Below are 22,116 nucleotides of genomic sequence, written 5' to 3' on the forward strand. Positions count from 1 at the left end.
ATGTTTGAAGCCTGAAATGTGGCAAAAGGTCGCAAAGTTCAAGGGGGCCGAATACTTTCGCAAGGCACTGTATATGGGTTTACAACCACTTCCATTTCAGAAAATGTCTTCCTTCAAAAGTTAAGTTGGCTTGCCAGTCCTTAGTATAAGATCTTAGCACTTACCCCTTTGGAATCGATGGTTCCCGGTTTGGCATTGAACTTCACTGTCTTTAGTCGAGCTCGTTCTTTCCTCTCAACCCTGCCAGTACCAGGACAGACACATTGACACAAACAGTCATGCTGCAGTGGGTTTTCCATTTCTCCAACGCTATCTGCTGGAATTTATTTGTTTTAAAACAATGTTTGTGCTTGTCACTCAGTTGTTATATGCAGGTGCAGCAGCACCCCTTGGTCTACCAGGTGCAGCAGCACCCCCTGGTCTACCAGGTGCAGCAGCACCCCCTGGTCTACCACACCTATTGCACCTCTTGAGATGGGTTAAATGCTGAAGGCTTGGATATAGTAGACCTGTATAATCTCTCACAGGAAGCCTAATTTAAAAGTAGCTGTTGTACAATTACGTTTTTCTTGCAGTAAAATGATACAACAAATGTTAATTTTGTTGCAGGAACAGGAATGAAGAAACTTTTTCTTTCAGCCACTCACAGGTAAATTTTGCGAAAAGGTAGGGACGTAGAGTCCACTGTCCCCCAGAAGCAAACCTTTTGGTTAAGCACTTTGACGTTTAGTTTAGCAAATCCACCACTTACCTCCTCTTGCTGGGGATGACCCCCATCTCTTCGCTGTCCCCATCAGGGGTCACCCTCCGGGCCTGCCACCATTCATCGTCTGAGGCGTTGATGACGTGGAGGATGTCCCCATACCTGAAGCTGAGGCCCTGGCTAGGGAGTCCACTGTCTTTGGCCTTTTCATAGTCCAACAGTGCCCTGTGAGGGAGTCAGAGGAAGACATGCTATTATAGAAAAATGATGTTAATGCCATCTATTCAGGATGACTTTAACTAAGTCCAAAAGAGACCCACCTGACGTAAAGGGAGCGTTTCTGATTGGTTCGGAGGGATCCGGACCCAGAGCTCATGCTATGGTTCATCATCTGTTCCCGCAGATCATGGATTTTGGCCTCGAAACGCCCGTACTCTGCAAGTGAAAGACAACAACACCCAGGATTACAATAATGTTCTGTTTACACTCAATGTAGACTGCTCTACATTGCAAAGGAAAGGGAGGATAATCTGTTCAGAACAGTAACCTAGGTTGGACATGGTCAAAAGTAGTGCACTGTGTAGGGAATAGGGTGCCATTTAGGATGCATCCCTAAAGGATTATGGTGACATTTAATGTGTATCAGTAAACATTGAGGGAAACAAATTAAAATGCTTACATTTCAAATGGACAGAACCAATGTTTTCAACTTCTTTATATTGATTGATGATGCATGTACAATATGTATTACCATGTAAAATACACCATATATACAAAAGTATGTGGACACCCCTTTAAATGAGTGGAATCGGCTATTTCAGCCACACCTGTTGATGACAGGTGTATAAAATCGAGCACACAGCCATGCAATCTCAAAATACAAACATTGGCAGTAGAATGGCCTTACTGAAGAGCTCAGTGACGTTCAATGTGACACAGTCATAGGATACAACATTTACAACAAGTCAGTTGGTCAAATTTCTGCCCTGCTAGAGCTGCCCCGGTCAACTGTAAGGGCTGTTATTGTGAAGTAGAAATGTCTAGGAGCAACAATGACTCAGCCGCGAAGTGGTAGGCCACACAAGCTCAAAGAACGGGACCAGCGAGTGCTGAGGCACGTAAAAACATCTGTCCTCGGTTGCAACACTCACTACCGAGTTCCATACTGTCTCTGGAAGCAACGTCAGCAAAATAATTATTCATCAGGAGCTTCATGAAATGGGTTTCCATGGCTGAGCAGCTGCACAGAAGCCTAAGATCACCATGTGCAATGCCAAGTGTCGGCTGGAGTGGTGTAAAGCTCGCCGCCATTGGACTCTGGAGCAGTGAAAACACGTTCTCTGGAGTGATGAATTACGCTTCATCATCTGGCAGTCTGACGGACGAATCTGGGTTTGGCGGTTGCCAGGAGAAGGCTCCCTGCCCCAATGCATAGTGCCAACTGTAAAGTGGTCTGGTTGAGGAGGAATAATGGTCTGGAGCTGTTCCTGCGTTCCCGGATACTGCATTGAAGGTAAATGCTGCATTTGTCGGCTCAATCTGAAATTACCTTTACATTTAAATTGCGCTATAGTGCGGATCTTCCTCTGTCCGGATTGAATCTAGCCTTAGGGAAACTTCCCCCTACACCTTCCTATTGAGTGAACACTCTGAACATACAGTACAGAAAGCTCAGATAGTTCTCCTAAATGTTGCTCTTAGAACTGCTGTGAGGCCCCTTGCATTCCCATCCAAACCAAATGTCCACAAAAACCTTCAGAAATCTTCTTCTCATGAACTGTATATCAGATTGACTCAACTTGGGTGTGTAATTCTGTATGCATAATGTAGGTAAGGACAGTAGCCTATAGGAGTGCTATGGAAGCATTAAGCCACATAGTGGCACTGTAGAAAATGCACATACTTATAGCTCTTTGCTCGTTTGACATTTGGAAAAAGGCTCAAAGCTTAAAGTCCCCCTAGAAGCCCAAATCATCCCAGTCTCTGAAGTTTCTTTAAAGCTACTGTAAAACGATTTGGATGCGAGTCAACGATTGGTGACCGTTGCTCGGTAAATCAGATGGAAAAGAGGGGATTGCAGTCTACTTGTCCATATACAATCATTATATGTGGAAGAGTAATTTGGGTGAACTATCCCTGTACTGAAACACTGCTGCAGCAATCGCTTCTACAGCGCAGAGCAGCCATGCAGCTAATGAGGCAGAGAGACTCACTTCAGCCTAAAGCCCACACATACCTCGGTACAGCGGTCAGCTAGGCAGGACTGAGAGCGCATGACTCAGTCAATCAGACTAAACTTTGACCTGAGAGAGTTCATCATCTAGATGAACAGGTATAATCAAAAGGTTTTATAAAAAATAATACAACACATATCATCCAAAGAGGGAATCTGAGTCTTAAAGCCAATTTCTTCCTAGACACGAGATGTGTTTCCACCTGAGATTGCAGAGATTTAGGGGAGAACAAGAGCAGATTCGCACAGGCTTGGCTGGCAGAGCTGTCCCTTCAATGAGAGAGATAATAATGCGCATTGCAACCAGCAGGAAAACAATGCAGAGCGAGAGACAGAAAGAAAGAAAAATATAGAAAATGATTCAGTGCTGTAACTAGATGAGGTTCTAAAACAGGTCTTGTAATGTGTCAACAGAGTAGTGTCATCTGTAGAAAAACCTTTGAGTGTCTCTAAAAACATTTTTTTTAAATAAATTGTATAAAGATTCATTCCTCAAGCTTTGTATAGTTTGACAAAGATGCAACGTCTACTGTCTTAATTTGAGATGTGTCTTGTTTTGTTCCACTTAAGCTTTAGTCCCTGGAGTAAAACAAATGTTGGTACATATACTCTTCATTACAACACAGCATGCAGAGAACAAAGCAATGCATACACACATGAACTTGCAGAGCTTTCATTCACAATTCTCCTCTCTTTCTCATACACAAGCACACACACAACCACACAGGCACACAACACAGGCACAGACACACAGCTGACTAGCACACATACCTCTCTGTGTGTGCTTCAGCTCCTCTATCCTCCTTTCTCTGCTACTACCAGTCTGTCTCACACTGGGGGCTGCCTTCCTGTCTTCTGTTCGCCTGGATACTGTACGCTCACTCACTCAGCACGCTCACTCACTCAGCACGCTCACTCACTCAGCACGCTCACTCACTCAGCACGCTCACTCACTCAGCACGCTCACTCACTCACTCAGCACGCTCACTCACAGTCCTCTGACTTTGCCCAGTGCAACAGTAAGCAAGCCAACATGCATGGGGGAAGGAATATCTTTCTCATCTGGCAAGCTGAAGGATGGATAGAGGAGAGGCCAATTGGGAAGGTGTTTGTAATAAGGAGTATGCAGGCAGCAGTGTTAACATCCATTGGCTGCTATCCAAGTATAGTAGAGCACAATCCCCAAACACCTGCCCCCACGGGCTGAAGCTGCCTTACCATGGAAAAGGGGAGGGAAGCATCCTCCCGATACTATCTATCAAAATGACTTCTCGTTTTATTTCTCTGCTGCAGGACGAAAATGTATCTGGATAAGAGTGTCTGCTAAATTACTAAAATGCACAAATCAGATAAAGTTAATTGAGTGGAATGAATCCTATGACGGGTAGATTGGAAAACTAGAAGGCAGGAAGTAAATGAAGAAGGGGTAAAGAGAAAAGGATGATGCTACACCTCTAATAGTTTCTTATTCATTCATCATGCCGTTAAATACAGCAGTGTAAATCTAAGCTGTATATGCAACTGGGTAGACTATATTAGACTCCCATCATGCACGGAATGGCTTTAACGATAGGCAGCCTGGAAATACTTGAGTCCATATGGAATCCCTTGGATGAGTGTCAAACTCATTACTAAAAAGTTCAAACAGAGAAATCACGCCAGATGATATTAAAATGTGAACTGATATGTTTTATCATGCCAACAGATTCTGGCCCTTGAATTCATGTACACAATTCAGACTCCATAAACAGGTGTCTTTATGAGACACTACCATGAAGAAAACATGTAAGAAATGTATGATATAAGATTATATGATGTAATGTATGAAAGAATATTACAAAACAAGATGCCCGTTTGTGTCTATAAAGATAGTTTATCTCTGTGTATTGCTCCCTTTAGAATCACCTGATTCAAGCCCTCAAAAAGTAAATCTGGATAGTATTAGACAGCTGCCCAAATCTATTTCACAAGCACTCTCAACACTCGGATCATGATGGTGCTTCTTTCTGACACATGCATTGAGGGGGAAAATAGTCGTGGCACAACATGTTACATAGAGACAGGGTGATCCAAGATCCAGGGTTATCCAAGATCCAAGGTTATCCAAGTAACTGAATCCTCTGTCATTTGGAAAGCTTAAAATAATAACATAAAATGCGTCAGAAATAGTAATTATAGCAACTGAATTTCCAGTCACCTAAACCATTGTCTAGGTTTCCCTAGGGAAAGGGTGTGAACATGTGCTTTAATATTAAAGGGATAGTTCATCCAAATGACCCATGTTTACCTTGCCACTGTCTCCAAATGCTAGCTTTTTAGCACTTTGACACAAAACCAATGCAAGTGAATATCTCTGATTTCAGATTTGTTGGTATTTCGCTAATCATCTTTAACAAACTTTATTGAGCTACACAATACATTTTAAACACCTTGGGAGGATTTGGACATGAAACGCAGAAATCAGAAAGATTTCTCTTTCAAAACAAAAGCACTTTGATATTTTTAAAAAATGTATATTTAGAAAATATATGAAATACATGAATAAGGGAGACAGGAATAGTAGCTTATGCGCTACCGAAAATGACTTATTTTTCTCTCTGCATGTACTTGTGTGTCATGATGACTGGGTTTGTCAGTTACCTATATACATGTGTGGCAATAATACAAATAAACCATATGAATAATAATAAAACGGGGACAAATACTAGGAACCAATTTACTAAGATTTGCCCTCGTTCAATGTTGGTCTCAAATTATTTTAAAGAATAAAACAAAACAAAAAAGCTTAAATAAATGAAGAATTAAACAGGCAATTAAATGGGTTGGCCTTGAGTTCAGCAAAATAAAGTGCAAAAAGTTTAAAAGAATCCAACAAAAAGAGGATGTGTAAATGGATGGATGGAGCAAGATGTGTTGATGGATGGACGGAGCAAGATGTGTTGATGGATGGATGGAGCAAGATGTGTTGATGGATGGATGGAATAGAATGTGTTGATGGATGGAATAGAATGTGTAGATGGCTGGATGGATGAAATAAGATGTGTTGATGGATCAATGGATGGATGGATGGACGGACGGCAGGATGGATGAATAGGATGTGTTGATGGATGGATGGATGGAATAGGATGTGTAGCTGGATAGATGGGTGGAATAGGATGTGTTGAATAGGATTTGCTGATGGATGGGTGGAGATAGGATGTGTTGATGGATGGGATAGCATGTGTTGATGGATGGATGGAATAGCATGTGTTGATGGATAAATGGAATAGGATGCATTTTTAAAAAAAAAAATTTTTTAACCAGGCAAGTCAGTTAAGAACAAATTCTTATTTTCAATGACGGCCTAGGAACAGTGGGTTAACTGCCTGTTCAGGGGCAGAACGACAGATTTGTACCTTGTCAGCTTGGGGGTTTGAGCTTGCAACCTTCCGGTTACTAGTCCAACGCTCTAACCACTAGGCTACGCTGCCGCCCCATGCCGCCCCATTATCCATCCGTATTGATGGATGATGTGAGATATTGATGCCTTCACCAGGAAAAAGCATAGGGGGCATTGGTTTGGGGCTCTGAGCTGGGGTATAGCGTCAAGACCTGAAAGACAGACTGTGACTGAAGTCTCCTACATTCTGTATTTACTACAGTTGGGTGCATTAATGTTTTGATGGCTGCGATTCATTTCCTCAAAAGATTGCAGAGAATTCATACATTGTTTTATCAGTGATAAACAGTTTAATATAAACAAAAACCTGCATGAAATGTAACTATTTGTAATTTGAAGTGATTTTTCATCGTTGCAAAGGTGAAAGATGCAATTGCCACTCCAATTGAAGAATGACCCAGGACATAGTAATAGAATTCAGTCACAGTCATATAGAAGGGGTGTGCATGGGTATGAGGTATGTACAGATGAAGTCGGAAGTTTACATACACCTTAGCCAAATACATTTAAACTCAGTTTTTCACAATTCCTTACATATAATCCTTAGGCCAGTTAGGATCACCACTTCATTTTAAGAATGTGAAATGTCAGAATAATAGTAGAGAGAATGATTTATTTCAGCTTTTATTTCTTTCATCACATTCCCAGTGGGTCAGAAGTTTACATACACTCAATTAGCAATTGCTAGCATTGCCTTTAAATTGTTTAACTGGGGTCAAACGTTTTGGGTAGCCTTCCACAAGCTTCCCACAATAAGTTGGGTGAATTTTGGCCCATTACTCAACAGCAATGTATTTTATGGCAATATACTAGACAGTTCTGGCCCTTAAAAAGTTATTTTTACTTAACACTTTCCTGCAGTGAAGGTGACCTGCGGAGATCCATATAACAGCAAGTGCTGTCAAATACTCACAAATGTTCCTCATTTGACCTGTTGCTGCCAAAGTCATAGGGGAAAAAAGTCCTGACGTTCTTTCATTTGATTTTCAGCAATTATATTGGCAGATTGTTCAGTTTGTGAACTACATTTACATTTGCTCTTATCCAGAGCGACTAGGGTTAAGTGCCCTGCTCAAGAGCACAGACAGATTTTTCACCTCGTCGGCTCAGGGATTCGATTCAGCGACCTTCCGGTTACTGGTCTATAGCTCTTAACTGCTAGGCTACCTGCTGTCCCAACTGTCTAACTTTGCAGCTGGATGTGCTCAAAACAAAAAGGAAATAGGTTCTCATTGGTAAAAACATTTCTATGACCAAATGTATCGTGTACTGATTCTCAGGACAATCTTCAGACAAACTGATTCGTAGCAGGACAACCTTCCCAGAATTCACCTTTACAGGCCCATGACTCCCGCTTACTGCAGACATCCCATGAAGTGTTGCCAAAGACAACCGCTGACTTTAATCCAACATGACATGTCTTGGCACACTACTCAAAGCAACTCAATGCACCACAGGCAATGTACTGGAGATTTACAAGACGGAGATGGACAGAAAATGTCCCTTGTGGGTTATTAGTGTTTATTTGCTATTGTGAAATTATGTCAATATTTGTCCACAGGATTTGGTTATACTAGGGCAGTGGTCACCAACCTTTTCTGAGCCTATGCAACATTAACACAGTCTTTGTTTTTTATTTTACTCACGGTGCCGGTGCCTCTGTATCTGATCATCAGTCTCTCAGCGGATAGAGGGAGAAAGCAGCAGAGGGTCCACCTCTTACCGCCCAGGTAGCCGAGTTTGCACCTCCAGTTCAAAAGGGGACAACTTCACCTACCGGATGTGCCAGGCAGCTTAATAAAGTGTACCTACAGCTAACAGCACGAGAGAAATGTATAAAATAGGAGTGAGTATTTTTTATTGTTGGCCTTTTTACAGAAATGTTCGGCGATCGACTTGGAATATGCTTTGACGGGTTGATGACCACTGTCCTAGAGTGTGTTTTGTCATTTGTCTTCCACCTTGATCATGAAGCTCAGTGATTGGCTGTTACAGCTGACACTCACCCTCGGGCCTGTACTGAGCAATGATGGTGACAGTTTGGCCCGCCCCCTTTAGTGCTGCAGCCGCTTGCTCGTGGGTGGCCCCGCGTAGGTCGATGCCATTAACCTGCAGTGACAGAAAGACACACCCATCTCTACATGAAATTTTTACTTTTTACAACTGCAAACAAAACATATCAGGTTAAATAATGCCATCCCTCCTTCCCTCTCCCTCTCTTTCCACTCATCCCATTCACCTCAATCCATGTGTGTGTGTGTGTGTGTGTGTGTGTGTGTGTGTGTGTGTGTGTGTGTGTGTGTGTGTGTGTGTGTGTGTGTGTGTGTGTGTGTGTGTGTGTGTGTGTGTGTGTGTGTGTCTGTGTGTCTGTGTGTGTGTGTGTGTGTGTGTGTCTGTGTGTGTGTGTGTGTGTGTGTGTGTGTGTGTGTATGTGTGTGTCTTTGTGCTCACTGCTCCAATGCAAGTCTGACAGTGTGAGGAAGTGAAGAGATTGGGAAGTGAGAGACTATGTGCCTGAGAGAAAGAGAGGGAACAAGTTATTCTTAGACATGAAAATCAGGCCAGAGCTGAAATGCGCCTTAACTGCCTACTATAATGAAGGTACCAAGGCCAAAGAAGGCAAGGGCACCCCAACCACAGTTTTACATCCGTTTTAATGAGGCATCCAGAGTGATTTGAAAACCCACCTTACATGGTTGAAATAATAAAAATAGTGAATACAGAAAGAGGTGTGTCTAACACGAGGGCCAAACCTTTAAACATGTTTTCCAAAGTTGCATCACTCCATGTCAAATTGGTGATGAGTTATGGCCACTACATGTTTGCCACTGTGCCAGTACGTGGCTTGATGCTACCCTTTTACTGCGATAGGCTACTGCTCTTTCCAAGATAATTTAACTTGTACATGTTAATCAATCATTTCATCCACACTGCTCGCGAGCGTTTGCGTTTCCGAACGCTCAAAAATAACTTATATTTGAGACACTCAACACTGGGCAGTCTTTCGCAAGTCCCGCCTCTTCCTTCTACTAATTGGCTTTGAGGAGTATTATTTCTGTCAACAAACCAATGTGGGTGCTTGGAAGAGGAACGAGAAAAGATAAATCAAAGCTAACAAACTAAAAGCTCAAAACGAACTAATTAGGTTTCCTCTTTTATCTGTGTGTTAATAGAAGGAGTAGAGAAACACACGATTCTGAAACACACAATTCTGATTCCGGGTCAAAATTCAACAAAGATCCATGGCCTCCCGGGTGGCGCAGTGGTCTAAAGCTGTGCCACCAGAGTCTCTGGGTTCGAGCCCAGGCTCTGTTGCAGCCGGCCGCGACCGGGAGGTCCATGGGGCGACGCAGTGGTCTAAGGCTGTGCCACCAGAGACTCTGGGTTCGAGCCCAGGCTCTGTTGCAGCCGGCCGCGACCAGGAGGTCCATGGAGCGACGCAGTGGTCTAAAGCTGTGCCACCAGAGACTCTGGGTTCGAGCCCAGGCTCTGTTGCGACCGGGAGGCCCATGGGGCGGTGAACAACTGGCCCAGCGTCATCCGGGTTAGGGAGGGTTTGGCTGGCAGGGATATCCTTGTCTCATCGTGCATTAGTGACTCCTGTGGTGGGTGCAGTGCACGCTGACCAGGTCGCTAGGTGTACGGTGTTTCCTCTGACACATTGGTGCGGCTGGCTTCTGGGTTGGATGTGTGTTGTGTCAGCGTGTCAGTGTGTGTTTCGGCGGATGCATGGCTCTTGACCTTTGCCTCTCCCGAGTCTGTATGAGAGTTGCAGTGATGAACCAAGACAACCAATTGGATACCATGAAACAGGAAGCAATGAAAAAATTCTACAAAGATCCAGCAAAAGCTGTGCCACCAGAGACTCTGGGTTTGTGACCGGGAGGTCCGTGGGGCGATGCACAATTGGCCTAGCGTCGTGAGGGTTTGGCCGGTAGGGATATCCTTGTCTCATCGCGCAATAGCGACTCCTGTGGCGGGCCAGATGCAGTGCACAGTGTTTCCTCCGACACATTGGTGCGGCTGGCTTCCGGGTTGGATGCGCGCTGTGTTAAGAAGCAGTGCGGCTTGGTTGGGTTGTGTTTCGGAGGACGCATGGCTTTCGACCTTCGTCTCTCCCAAGCCTGTACGGGAGTTGCCGATGAGACAAGATAGTAATTACTAACAATTGGATACCACGAAAATTGGGGAGAATAGGGGGTAAAATTCAAAAACAACAACAAACAAAAATGTAGAATTGGTGTGGATAGACAAAATCAACACGTGGTTCAAAAGTTACAGCTAGGGGTGTAACGGTTCACCAAACCCACAGTTCTGTGGTTTTGGGGTCATGTTTCAGTTCAGTTCAATGTAATGCCAACTGTTACTGTAGTGTTGGTATTCCTGGTTCCATATATGATCATTACAGCCTTCAGTTAATTTAGCATTAGCATTACATTTGCACATCAACTATCTGTACAAGTTTGATTTGACGGTTTGGCTGATAGAATGAATGTATAGGCATTGGAATTTTGAGAAACAATTCATCAAATTGAATTGGCTTGTTAATCGGCCATCTTATGACATAGCAATGTTATCTTCACAATATAGTTAGGTGCACGTAGACCAGCGAGCACACATTAAATCTGGTGTCAAAAGGCTGTTCCTAGGACCTCTAATAATAGTTCGATTAAGTTTTGAGATTACTTTGAACACGTTTTACTAAATTCAACAAATAATTCCAATTACTTTCAACCTGAAAAATGTGTGCGAATATAGAAATGATCAAATCGCATAAACAGACCTATGACTGCTTGCCTTATCATGAACAAAATAAATCAGTAAAGATGTATAGTTTTGATAGAAGGCTACAGATATACAATGCCGGCAAGCGTTTGCACTCACATGTATCGACTGTACTGTACTGTGTGTACATAAGAGTGTCTTTGTTTACAGTATACGAAAATGGCTTAGTACTGGGACTGTTTCTCAGGACCATCTTGAAAATGGGACATCTCATGGATATAATCTTGTCCATTAAAGTCTCAGTATATTTATGAATACATGTACATACCTGTGTGTATGTAGAAAAAATATCAGTATAAATGTGTACTTCATCCTGTGCGTTTGTTGGGGTAAACTCACCGACAAGATCTGGTCTCCCCTCCGCAGCTCTCCGCTCAGGTCGGCAGGCCCTCCCGCCAGGATGAAGGAGACAAAGATGCCCTCTCCGTCCTCCCCGCCCACGATGTTGAATCCCAGGCCTGTGGAGCCCTTGTGGAGGACCATCCTCCTGGGATCCCTGTACAAACAGGTCAGATAGTACATCAGCTCAGCATCCGAGTCCGAGGGGCTTAGCATCTTGACTGTCCGTCCAGGAGAGATAAGAAGAAGAAAGACAACCAAGCAGTACAGATGCGTTGGCACATAGAGCGTACAGGGCACAGTACGGAGATGGCAGAGGCCCAAAGGGGGATTGTGCTCTACTTAGATCATTGTCCCATTTCTGACTGGTTTCCTGGAGACGAGGAGCCTGCACATGAGCGTGAGGGGGAAAGTGTGCACGCACACACACACTTCCTCACACAGACACGTATGAAGACAGAGCTAGCCTCTGTCACCAGCTCCCACTGGAATAAAGTCAAATAGGAATCAGGACATTCTGAGAACACCTTCCCCAAGAATTCTTTGGAGAGATGAGACTGATTTTCCTTGCAGTTCCACCAATCTACTGTGAATGGAGCACTGTCTCTGTCAAACCAACACAAAATGATCTACATAATAATATCTGTAAAGTAAAGCTAGATGGTTCTGAGTTGGTAGCCAGGTCTCTTCTTGAGTTTATTGACAGGACAAGGACAGATCAAGTCTGGAGATCAAGCTATAGTGATGGATAGAAATGCATTTCAAACAACTTTGGTTCGTATGTGTCAAGTGTCTCTGAGAAGGAATGCTGATCGAGGATCAGGTCCCGTGTAACCTTATTCAATGTGATCGAAAAATGGCACACATCAGGGGTGTGAGTCCTTTCTGAAGGCACTGACCCAGGAGTGCCTTCAGAAAGGTGTGTGCTGACTTCTTCCACATTTTGTTGTGTTACAGCCTGAATTTAAAATAACATTGAGTTATTGTCTTACTGGCCTACACACAATACCTTATGTCAAAGAGGAATAATGTTTTTCAAATTTGAAAACATTTACTGAAAAATGAAAAGCTGAAATGTCTTGAGTCAACTATTCAACCCATTTGTTATGACCAGCCTGAATAAGTTCAGTATTAAAAACATGCTTAACAAGTCACAATTTTTATTTATACCTTTATTTAACTAGGCAAGTCAGTTAAGAACAAATTCTTATTTTCAATGACGGCCTAGGAACCTTCCGGTTACTAGTCCAACGCTCTAACCACTAGGCTAACCAGCCGCACTCTGTGTGCAATAATAGTGTTCAACATTATTTTTGAATGACTACCTCATCGCTGTAACCCACACATACAATTATCTGTAAGGTCCCTCAGTCTTGCAGTGAATTTCAAACACAGATTCAAAAACAAGGACCAGGGAGGTTTACCAATGTCTCGCAAAGGGCAGATATTTGTAGATGGGTAAAAAAAAAAGCAGACATTGAATATCCCTTTCAGTATAGTGAAGTTATGACTGAAGTCTGAAGTCGGCTTTTGACTGAAGTCGGCTTGAAAATCTATGACAAGATTTCTAGCAATGATCAACAACCAACTTGACAGAGCTAGAAGAATTTTTAAAAGAATAATGTGCAAATATTATACAATGCAGGTGTGTAAAGCTCTAAGAGACTTACCCAGAAAGACCAAAAGGTATTGTAACATGTATTGACTCAGGGGTGTGAATACTTATGTAAATTTGATATTTCTGTATATCATTTTCAATACATTTGCAAAATGCTCTAAAAACATGTATACGCTTTGTCATTATGGGGTATTGTATCAATTTTGAATTCAGGCTTTAACAGAACTAAATGTGAATAAGTCAAGGGGTATGATTACCTTCTGATATGTAGGTTCCCTTAGATTGTTGTGATAGGACCTAACACTTGTTCTACAGTCGATCGCCATCTACTGGAGTATTAAAGGAACACTTCACTGATCTTATACTTCATATATTCAGCACCACACCAGTATATACAGTTGAAGTCGTAAGTTTACATACACCTTAGCCAAATACATTTAAACTCAGTTCTTCACAATTTCTGACATTTAATCCTAGTAAAAATTCACTGTCTTAGGTCAGTTAGGATCACCACTTTATGGTGGAAATGTGAAATGCCAGAATAATAGTAGAGAGAATCATTTATTTCAGCTTTTATTTCTTTCATCACATTCCCAGTGGGTCAGAAGTTTACATACACTCAATTAGTATTTTGTAGCATTGCCTTTAAATTGTTTAACTTGGGTTAAACATTTTGAGTAGGCTTCCACAAGCTTCCCACAATAAATTGGGTGAATTTTGGCCCATTCCTCCTGACAGAGCTGGTGTAACTGAGTCAGGTTTGTAGGCCTCCTCGCACACACTTTCTCATATCAATAGGATTGAGGTCAGGGCTTTGTGATGGCCACTCCAGTACCTTGACATTGTTGTCCTTAAGCCATTTTGCCACAACTTTACTTGGGGTCATTGTCCATTTGGAAGACCCATTTACGACCAAGATGTCATTTCCTGACTGATTTCTTGAGATGTTGCTTCAATATATCCACATAATTTTCCTACCTCATGATGCCAGGAGGGCTGCAGCAAAGCACCCCAAAAACATGATGCTCCCACCTGCGTGCTTCACAGTTAGGATGGTGTTCTTGGGCTTTCAAGCCTCTCCCTTTTTCCTCCAAACATAACAATGGTCATTATGGCCAAACATTTCTATTTTTGTTTCATCAGACCAGAAGACATTTCTCCAAAAAGTATGATCTTTGTCCCCAGGTGCAGTTGCAAACCGTAGTCTGGCTTTTTCATGGCGGTTTTGGAGCAGTGGCTTCTGCCTTTCAGGTTATGTCGATATAGGACTCATTTTACTGTGGATATAGATACTTTTGTACCTGTTTCCTCCAGCATCTTCACAAGGTCCTTTGCTGTTGTTCTGGGATTGATTTGCACTTTTCGCACCAAAGTATGTTCATCTCTAGGAGACAGAACGCGTCTCCTTCCTGAGCGGTATGACGGCTGCGTGGTCCCATGGTGTTTATACTTGTGTACTATTGTTTGTACAGATGAACGTGGTACTTTCAGACATTTGGAAATTGCTCCCAAGGATGAACCAGACTTGTGGACGTCTACAATTTTTTTTCTGAGGTCATGGCTGATTTCTTTTGATTTCCAGTTATGTCAAGTAAAGAGGCAGTGAGTTTGAAGGGTGGCTTTGAAATACATCCACAGGTACACCTACAATTGATTCAAATGATGTCAATTAGCCTATCAGAAGCTTCTAAAGCCATGACATCATTTTCTGGAATTTTCCAAGCTGTTTAAAGGCACAGTCAACTTAGTGTATGTGAACTTCTGACCCACTGGGATTGTGATACAGTGAATTAAGTGAAATAATATGTCTGTAATCAATTGTTGGAAAAATTACTTATGTCATGCACAAAGTAGATGTCCTAACCCACTTGACAAAACTATAGTTTGTTAACAAGAAATTTGTTTGAGTGGTTGAAAATTTATTTTAATGACTCCAACCTAAGTGTATGTAAACTTCCGACTTCAACTGTACATGTGAAAATGGCACATTTGTATATGACGTAAAAAATAAATGTAAAAAAACAAACAAACGGTGAAATAGGTATTTAAAGCACTTGGGTAAAGCAGTGGTACCTAAACATTTTTAAGGTGTGTCTCAAAAAATGTGTGAAATAAGATTAGTGTAGGACATTGTCTGAGCATGGTGATCATTGTAAGCTTTCCTGTAAGAAAAGGCCTACCACGAATTTGAACTGTGACACGACAGAGCAGGTGTGTAATGATTCTGTTGCAAAATATTTTGTCTGTTGCAAACAAGAGTTTCTATTGGACAAATTCAGGTAGGTCCCTCCCAGTTTAATTTCCTCTTTTTGCTTCCATTTGGTTCTTAAACAGTAAACGGCTTCTGTAATGAATACACCCCAAGCAAATTCCAATCACCCCAGGCAAATAAACATTTGGACCTCGAAGCCAATTCCCCTGCTGATTTAAATGATTTCCCTCTAATAAGGGACTGATTTAGACCTGGGACACCTAGTGTGTGCAATTAATTATCAGGTTAAACCAGCAATAGTCCGGACCTCCAGGCTCGGATTTGAATACCCGTGCAATAGAGCACCTATAAAACATTGTATACAGCTTGTTTTGGTTATATAGCTTGTTTTGGTATACAGCATGTTTTGGTTATACAGCATGTTTTGGTTATACAGCTTGTTTTGGATATACAGCATGTTTTGGTTATATAACTTGTTTTGGTATACAGCATGTTTTGGTTATACAGCATGTTTTGGTTATACAGCTTGTTTTGGATATACAGCATGTTTTGGTTATATAACTTGTTTTGGTATACAGCTTGTTTTGGTTGTACAGCATGTTTTGCTTATACAGCATGTTTTGTTATACAGCTTGTTTTGGTTTTCAGCTGAGGGATTGTCGGAACGGCCAACCTGCCAGCACTCAACAGAAAATTGCTTCCAAAATGTAACACTAGATGGCAACCAAACTCCAGATGGCACCTGAATGTCCCTTAATATGGCACAAAAGTTTAAACCAAACTTGAAATGACGCCACGTATTTGAACGTATCCACGTATCTTCTTAATGTAGCGGATAATATTGGTTGGGAATTATATTAATGGAAATGGGGATATGTAAATGTTTGTCTTTCTGTGATTCGGGGCTCATATTCGCAAAGAATCTGAGACAATCTTGAGAGAATACTCATGAACTGTGCTCAGACCAGCTTTGAGTATATAACTGAGAGGCATTCTCAGCTAAGACAATGCACATGGTTTACCCCCTTGCTAGGAATGAGAAGCCGCTTTCACCTCTCTCATTGGTAGATGCACCCTTTTTAAAGACTATTGAGATGGACAAGTTCAGGTAGTCCTTCTCGACTCGTCCGTTTTCTAGTGAATACAACCCTGATGCTTCTGTTAGAACACACACGGGATTTAAGCCAGGCTCTCGCCCTCCCTCAGTGTCCCTGGAGGCCCCCTGTGACACCAACACAGCCAGCTGCAACCCAGTGATAAGGAGAACGGGATGGTTAGGCAGCTAGAGGCCCACGGGAGGCTATTCTAGGCTAGAATGCAGGGAGGTAGCCTACAGTTAAAATGCTAATGCTAACATAGTTCTGGAATATCGATTCAGCACACCTGCAATAGCTAACAGACAATTGCAGCACCACGGCAACCACAGGCATCACAACACAATCATGTGGGCGAACAGGGAAACAAACAATCAGAGAAAGCTCATTGTGAATTCCACCTTTCTCTGGACAAGCTCAGACAACCAATCCCGCCTACGCATTAAACATGCTCCATGATATGCCGTTCTCTTCTCGCCTCCAATTTATTTCATCTCACCTTTTGTTAGGCTTCACCAGAATCTTTATACTCATGCAGGTCCTTTGATATTAAAGTGTTAAAATATGAAAATATTGCTGGGAGAATGCCATGAAAGTGAGAAGTAAACTGACATTTTGAATGCAGATGGTTGGGTAGGCTGCTTAAACATGTCAACTGGCCAAAAACATTTATTTTCAACCTTCATGCATTGTCAACGCTGGTCAAAATAAAGTTGAGTGATTTCCATTGGAGTTTTGATAGAGACAACAAGACAGTACATAGAACATGACCATGCTATCTAAGTACTTGTGTTGAAGCAGTTCCCACTCAACCTACTCAATTTACAGTAGAATGAGAGGTGAATACATCCCACTGGGCACAGATGTCAGTTCAACGTTTAGTTTTGATTCACATTTGGTTGAGTTTTCAACTAACGTGAATTCAACAAGAAAATACCATGTCATTGGATTTAGGTTAAAAGTTGGGTAAAAAAAATAAATGAAATTCCCTTAAGTTGATGACTTTTTGCAAATCCAATCAGTCAACGCCATCAAGTTGATTCTTTCTGTCGAAATGACGTGGAAACAAAGTTAATTGAACCAGTTTTTGCCCATTGGGTTAATCCTTTGAGAAATGCATGGGACTGCACACCCCGTTGCATTCTAGAGGAAGAGGTTTTTAAAAAAGATACGATTTGATTATTTCCTGCTCCCTCTGAGAAGTTGAATGGCAAAGCACAGCTCTCTAGGGTTGTAATTGGATTAGAAGAATGAAAGTGGCAGTGCACTTAGCCCACAATATTGAGGAAATGCCCCCCCCCCCCCAAAAAAAAGGGTGACAAGGCAATCCAAATAACATGTTCTATGTCTCAAATAGCACCTTAGTCCTTACATAGTGCATTACTTTTGACCTGCACCCTAAGGGCCCTGGTCAAAATTGTGCACTATATATGGAATAGTGTGCCATTTGGGACGTAACCACTGCCTTCCAGTTAATAATGGTTCAAAGAAGTGGTTATGCCTACCAATGAGCAACTAGACAAAATGGTCACCTTTTTTTAATGACATACTAAAATGTTCTGGTATTCTGTGATTGTGAGGCTCTGTGATTGTGAGGCTCTTGCTAAGTCTCTGTAAAAGGAGACAGTAGCTAAGGCTCCTTATTAAAACATTGAAATAGCTAATAAAATCATTATTAAATTCAGGTGGACTAAATTAAACTCTGATATCCTGGTAGATTGGGTAAAGTTTCCTCTAGGTACAGATCTAGGTTCAGCTTCCCCTCCCCCAAACCTAAAATTAACCATCAGTGGGAAAAATGACCCAAGATCAGTGTCTAGGGGCAAATTCACCCTCCAGTACATCAATAATTTCTGTCAACTACCCTTGACCTATCAATAAAGGATTATTGAATCCCATTTGATGGTTCTCAAATGCATCTCAGTTAACAATGTTTGACATGTCAAGACACATCAAGAGTAGGGAAAGTCATCGAAATGAAATGAATTCAATATTGAGTCGGCACATCCAGAAAAAATCTATGAACATCCTTTCATCCCTACTTGTCATTTTAAGCCAGAGAAGCATTTGTGTGACACATATGGCCAGGTCGCAATTGTAAATGAGAACTTGTTCTCAACTTGCCTACCTGGTTAAATAAAGGTGAAATAAAAAAATAAATAAAATATGTACACAATACAAATGGTATGGAAGGATGCCAAGTAAAGCTACATTCTGACAAATGGTTAAAAAAAAACAATCATACAAATTACTAAATCAAATTTTGGGTTCATCCACATGGTCAGAGCTTGATTTTATTTATTTAACTAGGCAAGTCAGTTAAGAACAAATTCTTCTTTTCAATGATGGTCTAGGAACAGTGGGTTAACTGCCTGTTCAGGGGCAGAACGACAGATTTGTACCTTGTCAGCTCGGGGATTTGAACTTGCAACCTTTCGATTACTAGTCCAACGCTCTAACAACTAGGCTACCCTGCCGCCTTGATAAAGATCTACCATAGTGTGCTTCAACTGGGTGACTCTTCAACAGCAAATAAAACAACATATGCCATTCATTTGAACCATTGTCAATGCCCACATAAGTGTCAGCAGTTTGAAATATCCCTTGTAAGTTTAACTTTGAACAAATACAAAAACAAACCCTACTCCGCCTCTCCTTTAGGCTGCCACATGTGAACAACACCATTTCATTAATAAATATCTAACAAGCGCTGCAATTACTTGCATAATGGACAGCAGGCTTATCCATTGAAATATGATGCAGGAAGTGCCAAGTCTCCATTCCATAGACATAAAACCATTAGATGGTGATAGCTCTGACATCAGCCACGTACTCCTATGGAAAACTCCCGACGGCGCATGAAGCCGGAAATATTTTAATTTGAAGCGCGCCATATTACTGAATACGGCTGAATGGCACCCAACAAAATTGCTAAAGATCATGGAGAAAGTGGCCGTAAGTAGCAAAGGATCATGGTTGATGTAGTCATTTTCATTCTACCTGAGAGACACGTGCAAAGAACGTGCATGAGGGAGTGAGCCTCCTCGTAGCCTGCCAGCCCGTGATTGGTCTGTGTCACCACGTGGTTCCGTGTTGTAATGATTCTGGACAGTCAGATAGCTAGCAACAATGGCAAGAAGCTGCCATGTGGGGAATCGTAGTCCCACAAAATGATGCGTGTTAGCAGTTAAGCTTTCAAGATAAAGCACTTTCAGTAAAAATCAAAAAGACTGATGAAAACGGAACTGCTAATCTAGAAAATGTATCAAAACACTAGAGATGTTTTTTTTTTTGAGTAAAGTGATCCTTTAACCGCCTTAACCTTCAGTGTACAGTATTCTGTTAGTATTGTATTGTATTAGGTTGGTCAAACATGAACAATATGGATGAAGCTCAGACGGCTCACTTGAACTCATCTGGTCCTAACAGCATCCATAACACCTTATGCCTTATTCATGAATGCCATCACACTCCCCAGCTCTGCTGATTGTATCCATAGATACGCTGCTCATGCATAAATAATAAACAGGATGAAATAATAAAAAAGCCCTGCACAAACAAGATAAAGTGCTATTAATAGGAGAACAAAGACACAAACTGTAATTGTATGCTTACCACTAACAGAATCTTGATAATTATCATATAAAGTGGCACCTCAATACTTATATTTCAATTGATGAGAAGAAGTACTGCTGTACTTGTTGATGTTTCAATATGTAAATTATTATAACTCCCATCGAGGCCAATTAGGAATTACTTTAGTTTTCATAAAATAATACAGATAATTGAAATTCTAAATAAACAAGCAAACATTAATGAAGGTGAAGGCCGTCCTGACCCAGAAGGATAGTGCTTGTGGTGTCAACTACAATGTGTTTAGGGAGAGCTAAAAAAGAGAGATATACTATTTTTTAATCTCAGATAGTTTGAGAATATCTCTAATATCTATGACCAATGCAATCACCACTTGCCCCTTAACACTACGATCCCACCAACTGACAAAAACACGTTGAATGAACATTATAGCAACGTCATAATAGCAATGTCATATTTCAATGGAATTCTTAGTCGGCTTTGCAAAAAGTGCATCTAAAACCATTGCACTGGAGTAAAAATGATCCATGCTGACTTCCATAATTACATTTTATGAGTCCTTCTGACAGTAGTTGCTATAGGCTTCAACAAACCACATTTACCAAATGCCCTGATGCTTTTCAAAGAAAAAATGTTTACTTTGAACAACACTGCCTGTGCTTGCGAAAGATAAGGCCAGCAGTTTTGGACTGGATCAGACCCCTTTGAGACAGAAGATTCTCATTTACATTTGAATCATTTAGCAGACGCTCTTATCCAGAGTGACTTACAGTAAGTGTATTCATCTTAAAGACATATGAGAACAGATAACCAACACAATTTTGGAATGTTGTTTTGTTTTGTCACAAAATGTCAGAAAGTCCGTTGGCAATGCAATCGACACGAACATCTTACAATTTTATAACTTTCAATGGACTTATAATCAAAGCCAGACTAAGTATAGCACTTTTACTGAGAAAGAAACAAATAACGATAATAAGAAACATTATCATTCAAGTCACACACGGTGCAAGGCAAGTCATGTCAATAGCAGAGGTGTAATGGGGACTGACGGGGAGACCGACGGGCCAATCACGTACATTGAGAGACAGGGTCAGACCCCTTAAAGAGAGAAGACCAGACCCTTTAGAGAGGACCATACCCCCTGGAGAGAGGACCATTCCCCCTGGAGAGAGAGGACCATTCTCCCTGGAGAGAGAGGGAGCTCAAGGGAGGAGAGGCATGCAGGCTTAGAGAGAGCCAGACCTTTGGGAACGAGTGAGTGTGTGAGGTAGTGAGTGAGTGAGGTAGTGAGTGAGAAAGTTAGGATAGGAAGAGAGTAGGGGCATGGAGAGAGAGGGATGAGTGTCATGCAGGCTTACAGAGAGCCAGAACTTTGGGAACGAGTGAGTGTGTGAGGATATGAAGAGAGCATGGGCACTCCATGCAATACCATGCAAAGCTAGGCCACGCAGCGGGTAGTGGGTAGAATACCTGGTGATCTCGAAGTCAGGGAGCAGGCCTAAGTGATAGTGAGGGAAGGGTATGGAGTGGAGGAGGCTTTTGTCACACTCCACGGGGGAATAGTGGTGGGGAGAAGGTGCTTTGTTCACAGTGCTGTAAACTGGCTCAGGAGGCCTGGGGGGGTACGAGAGAAGAGCAGAGAAAGTGGTTAGTACAGAGAGAGAGAGAGAGACAGAGAGAGAGACAGCGAGAGGGAGAGAGAGAGAGAGAAATAACACATAGGTTGCGGGAGTGAAATAGGAAAGGAAGAAGCCAACCTTTAGTTGGTTTATAAAGCATGTATATATGCACTCAGGTTTTTGTTGTTTTAAATGCAAAACGCCTATCAATCAATCACATGTATTTATAAAGCCCGTTTTACATCAGCCGATGTCACAAAGTGCTATACAGAAACTCAGCCTAAAACCCCAAACAGCAAGCAATTCAGATGTAAAAGCGCCTATAGTTACATGTTTTATTCTACAGAATTTGAATGACACTTTCTGGGGTAAAATCATTCTTTCAACCCCCATGCTGTCGCACAAAGAGCCCTCCTGCAGTCTTCCACTTATCTAGGTCTGACACTCCAAGATAGCTTTAGCATTTGCACTCTCGTG

At 41.8% G+C, this 22,116-nt stretch overlaps 1 protein-coding gene across 11 annotated transcripts in view; it reads right to left on the reverse strand.

Annotated features, from left to right (window-relative positions):
* Nucleotides 1-22,116, reverse strand: part of LOC135550935 (disks large homolog 2) — a 291,390-nt gene that overhangs the window by 17,272 nt on the left and 252,002 nt on the right. For 8 of the 11 annotated variants that reach the window (XM_064982190.1, XM_064982191.1, XM_064982192.1 and 5 more), the window contains 6 exons: nucleotides 21,491-21,634; nucleotides 11,500-11,656; nucleotides 8,382-8,484; nucleotides 1,024-1,138; nucleotides 752-928; nucleotides 165-240 (listed from right to left, as the gene is read on the reverse strand). In XM_064982190.1, the coding sequence (XP_064838262.1) occupies nucleotides 165-240; nucleotides 752-928; nucleotides 1,024-1,138; nucleotides 8,382-8,484; nucleotides 11,500-11,656; nucleotides 21,491-21,634 (772 nt within the window). The remainder of the gene's footprint in view (nucleotides 1-164; nucleotides 241-751; nucleotides 929-1,023; nucleotides 1,139-8,381; nucleotides 8,485-11,499; nucleotides 11,657-21,490; nucleotides 21,635-22,116) is intronic. The other 3 variants (XM_064982195.1, XM_064982194.1, XM_064982198.1) reach the window with 1 other exon arrangement.

This window comes from Oncorhynchus masou, chromosome 12 (assembly GCF_036934945.1).
Source record: "Oncorhynchus masou masou isolate Uvic2021 chromosome 12, UVic_Omas_1.1, whole genome shotgun sequence".
NCBI lineage: Eukaryota > Metazoa > Chordata > Actinopteri > Salmoniformes > Salmonidae > Oncorhynchus > Oncorhynchus masou.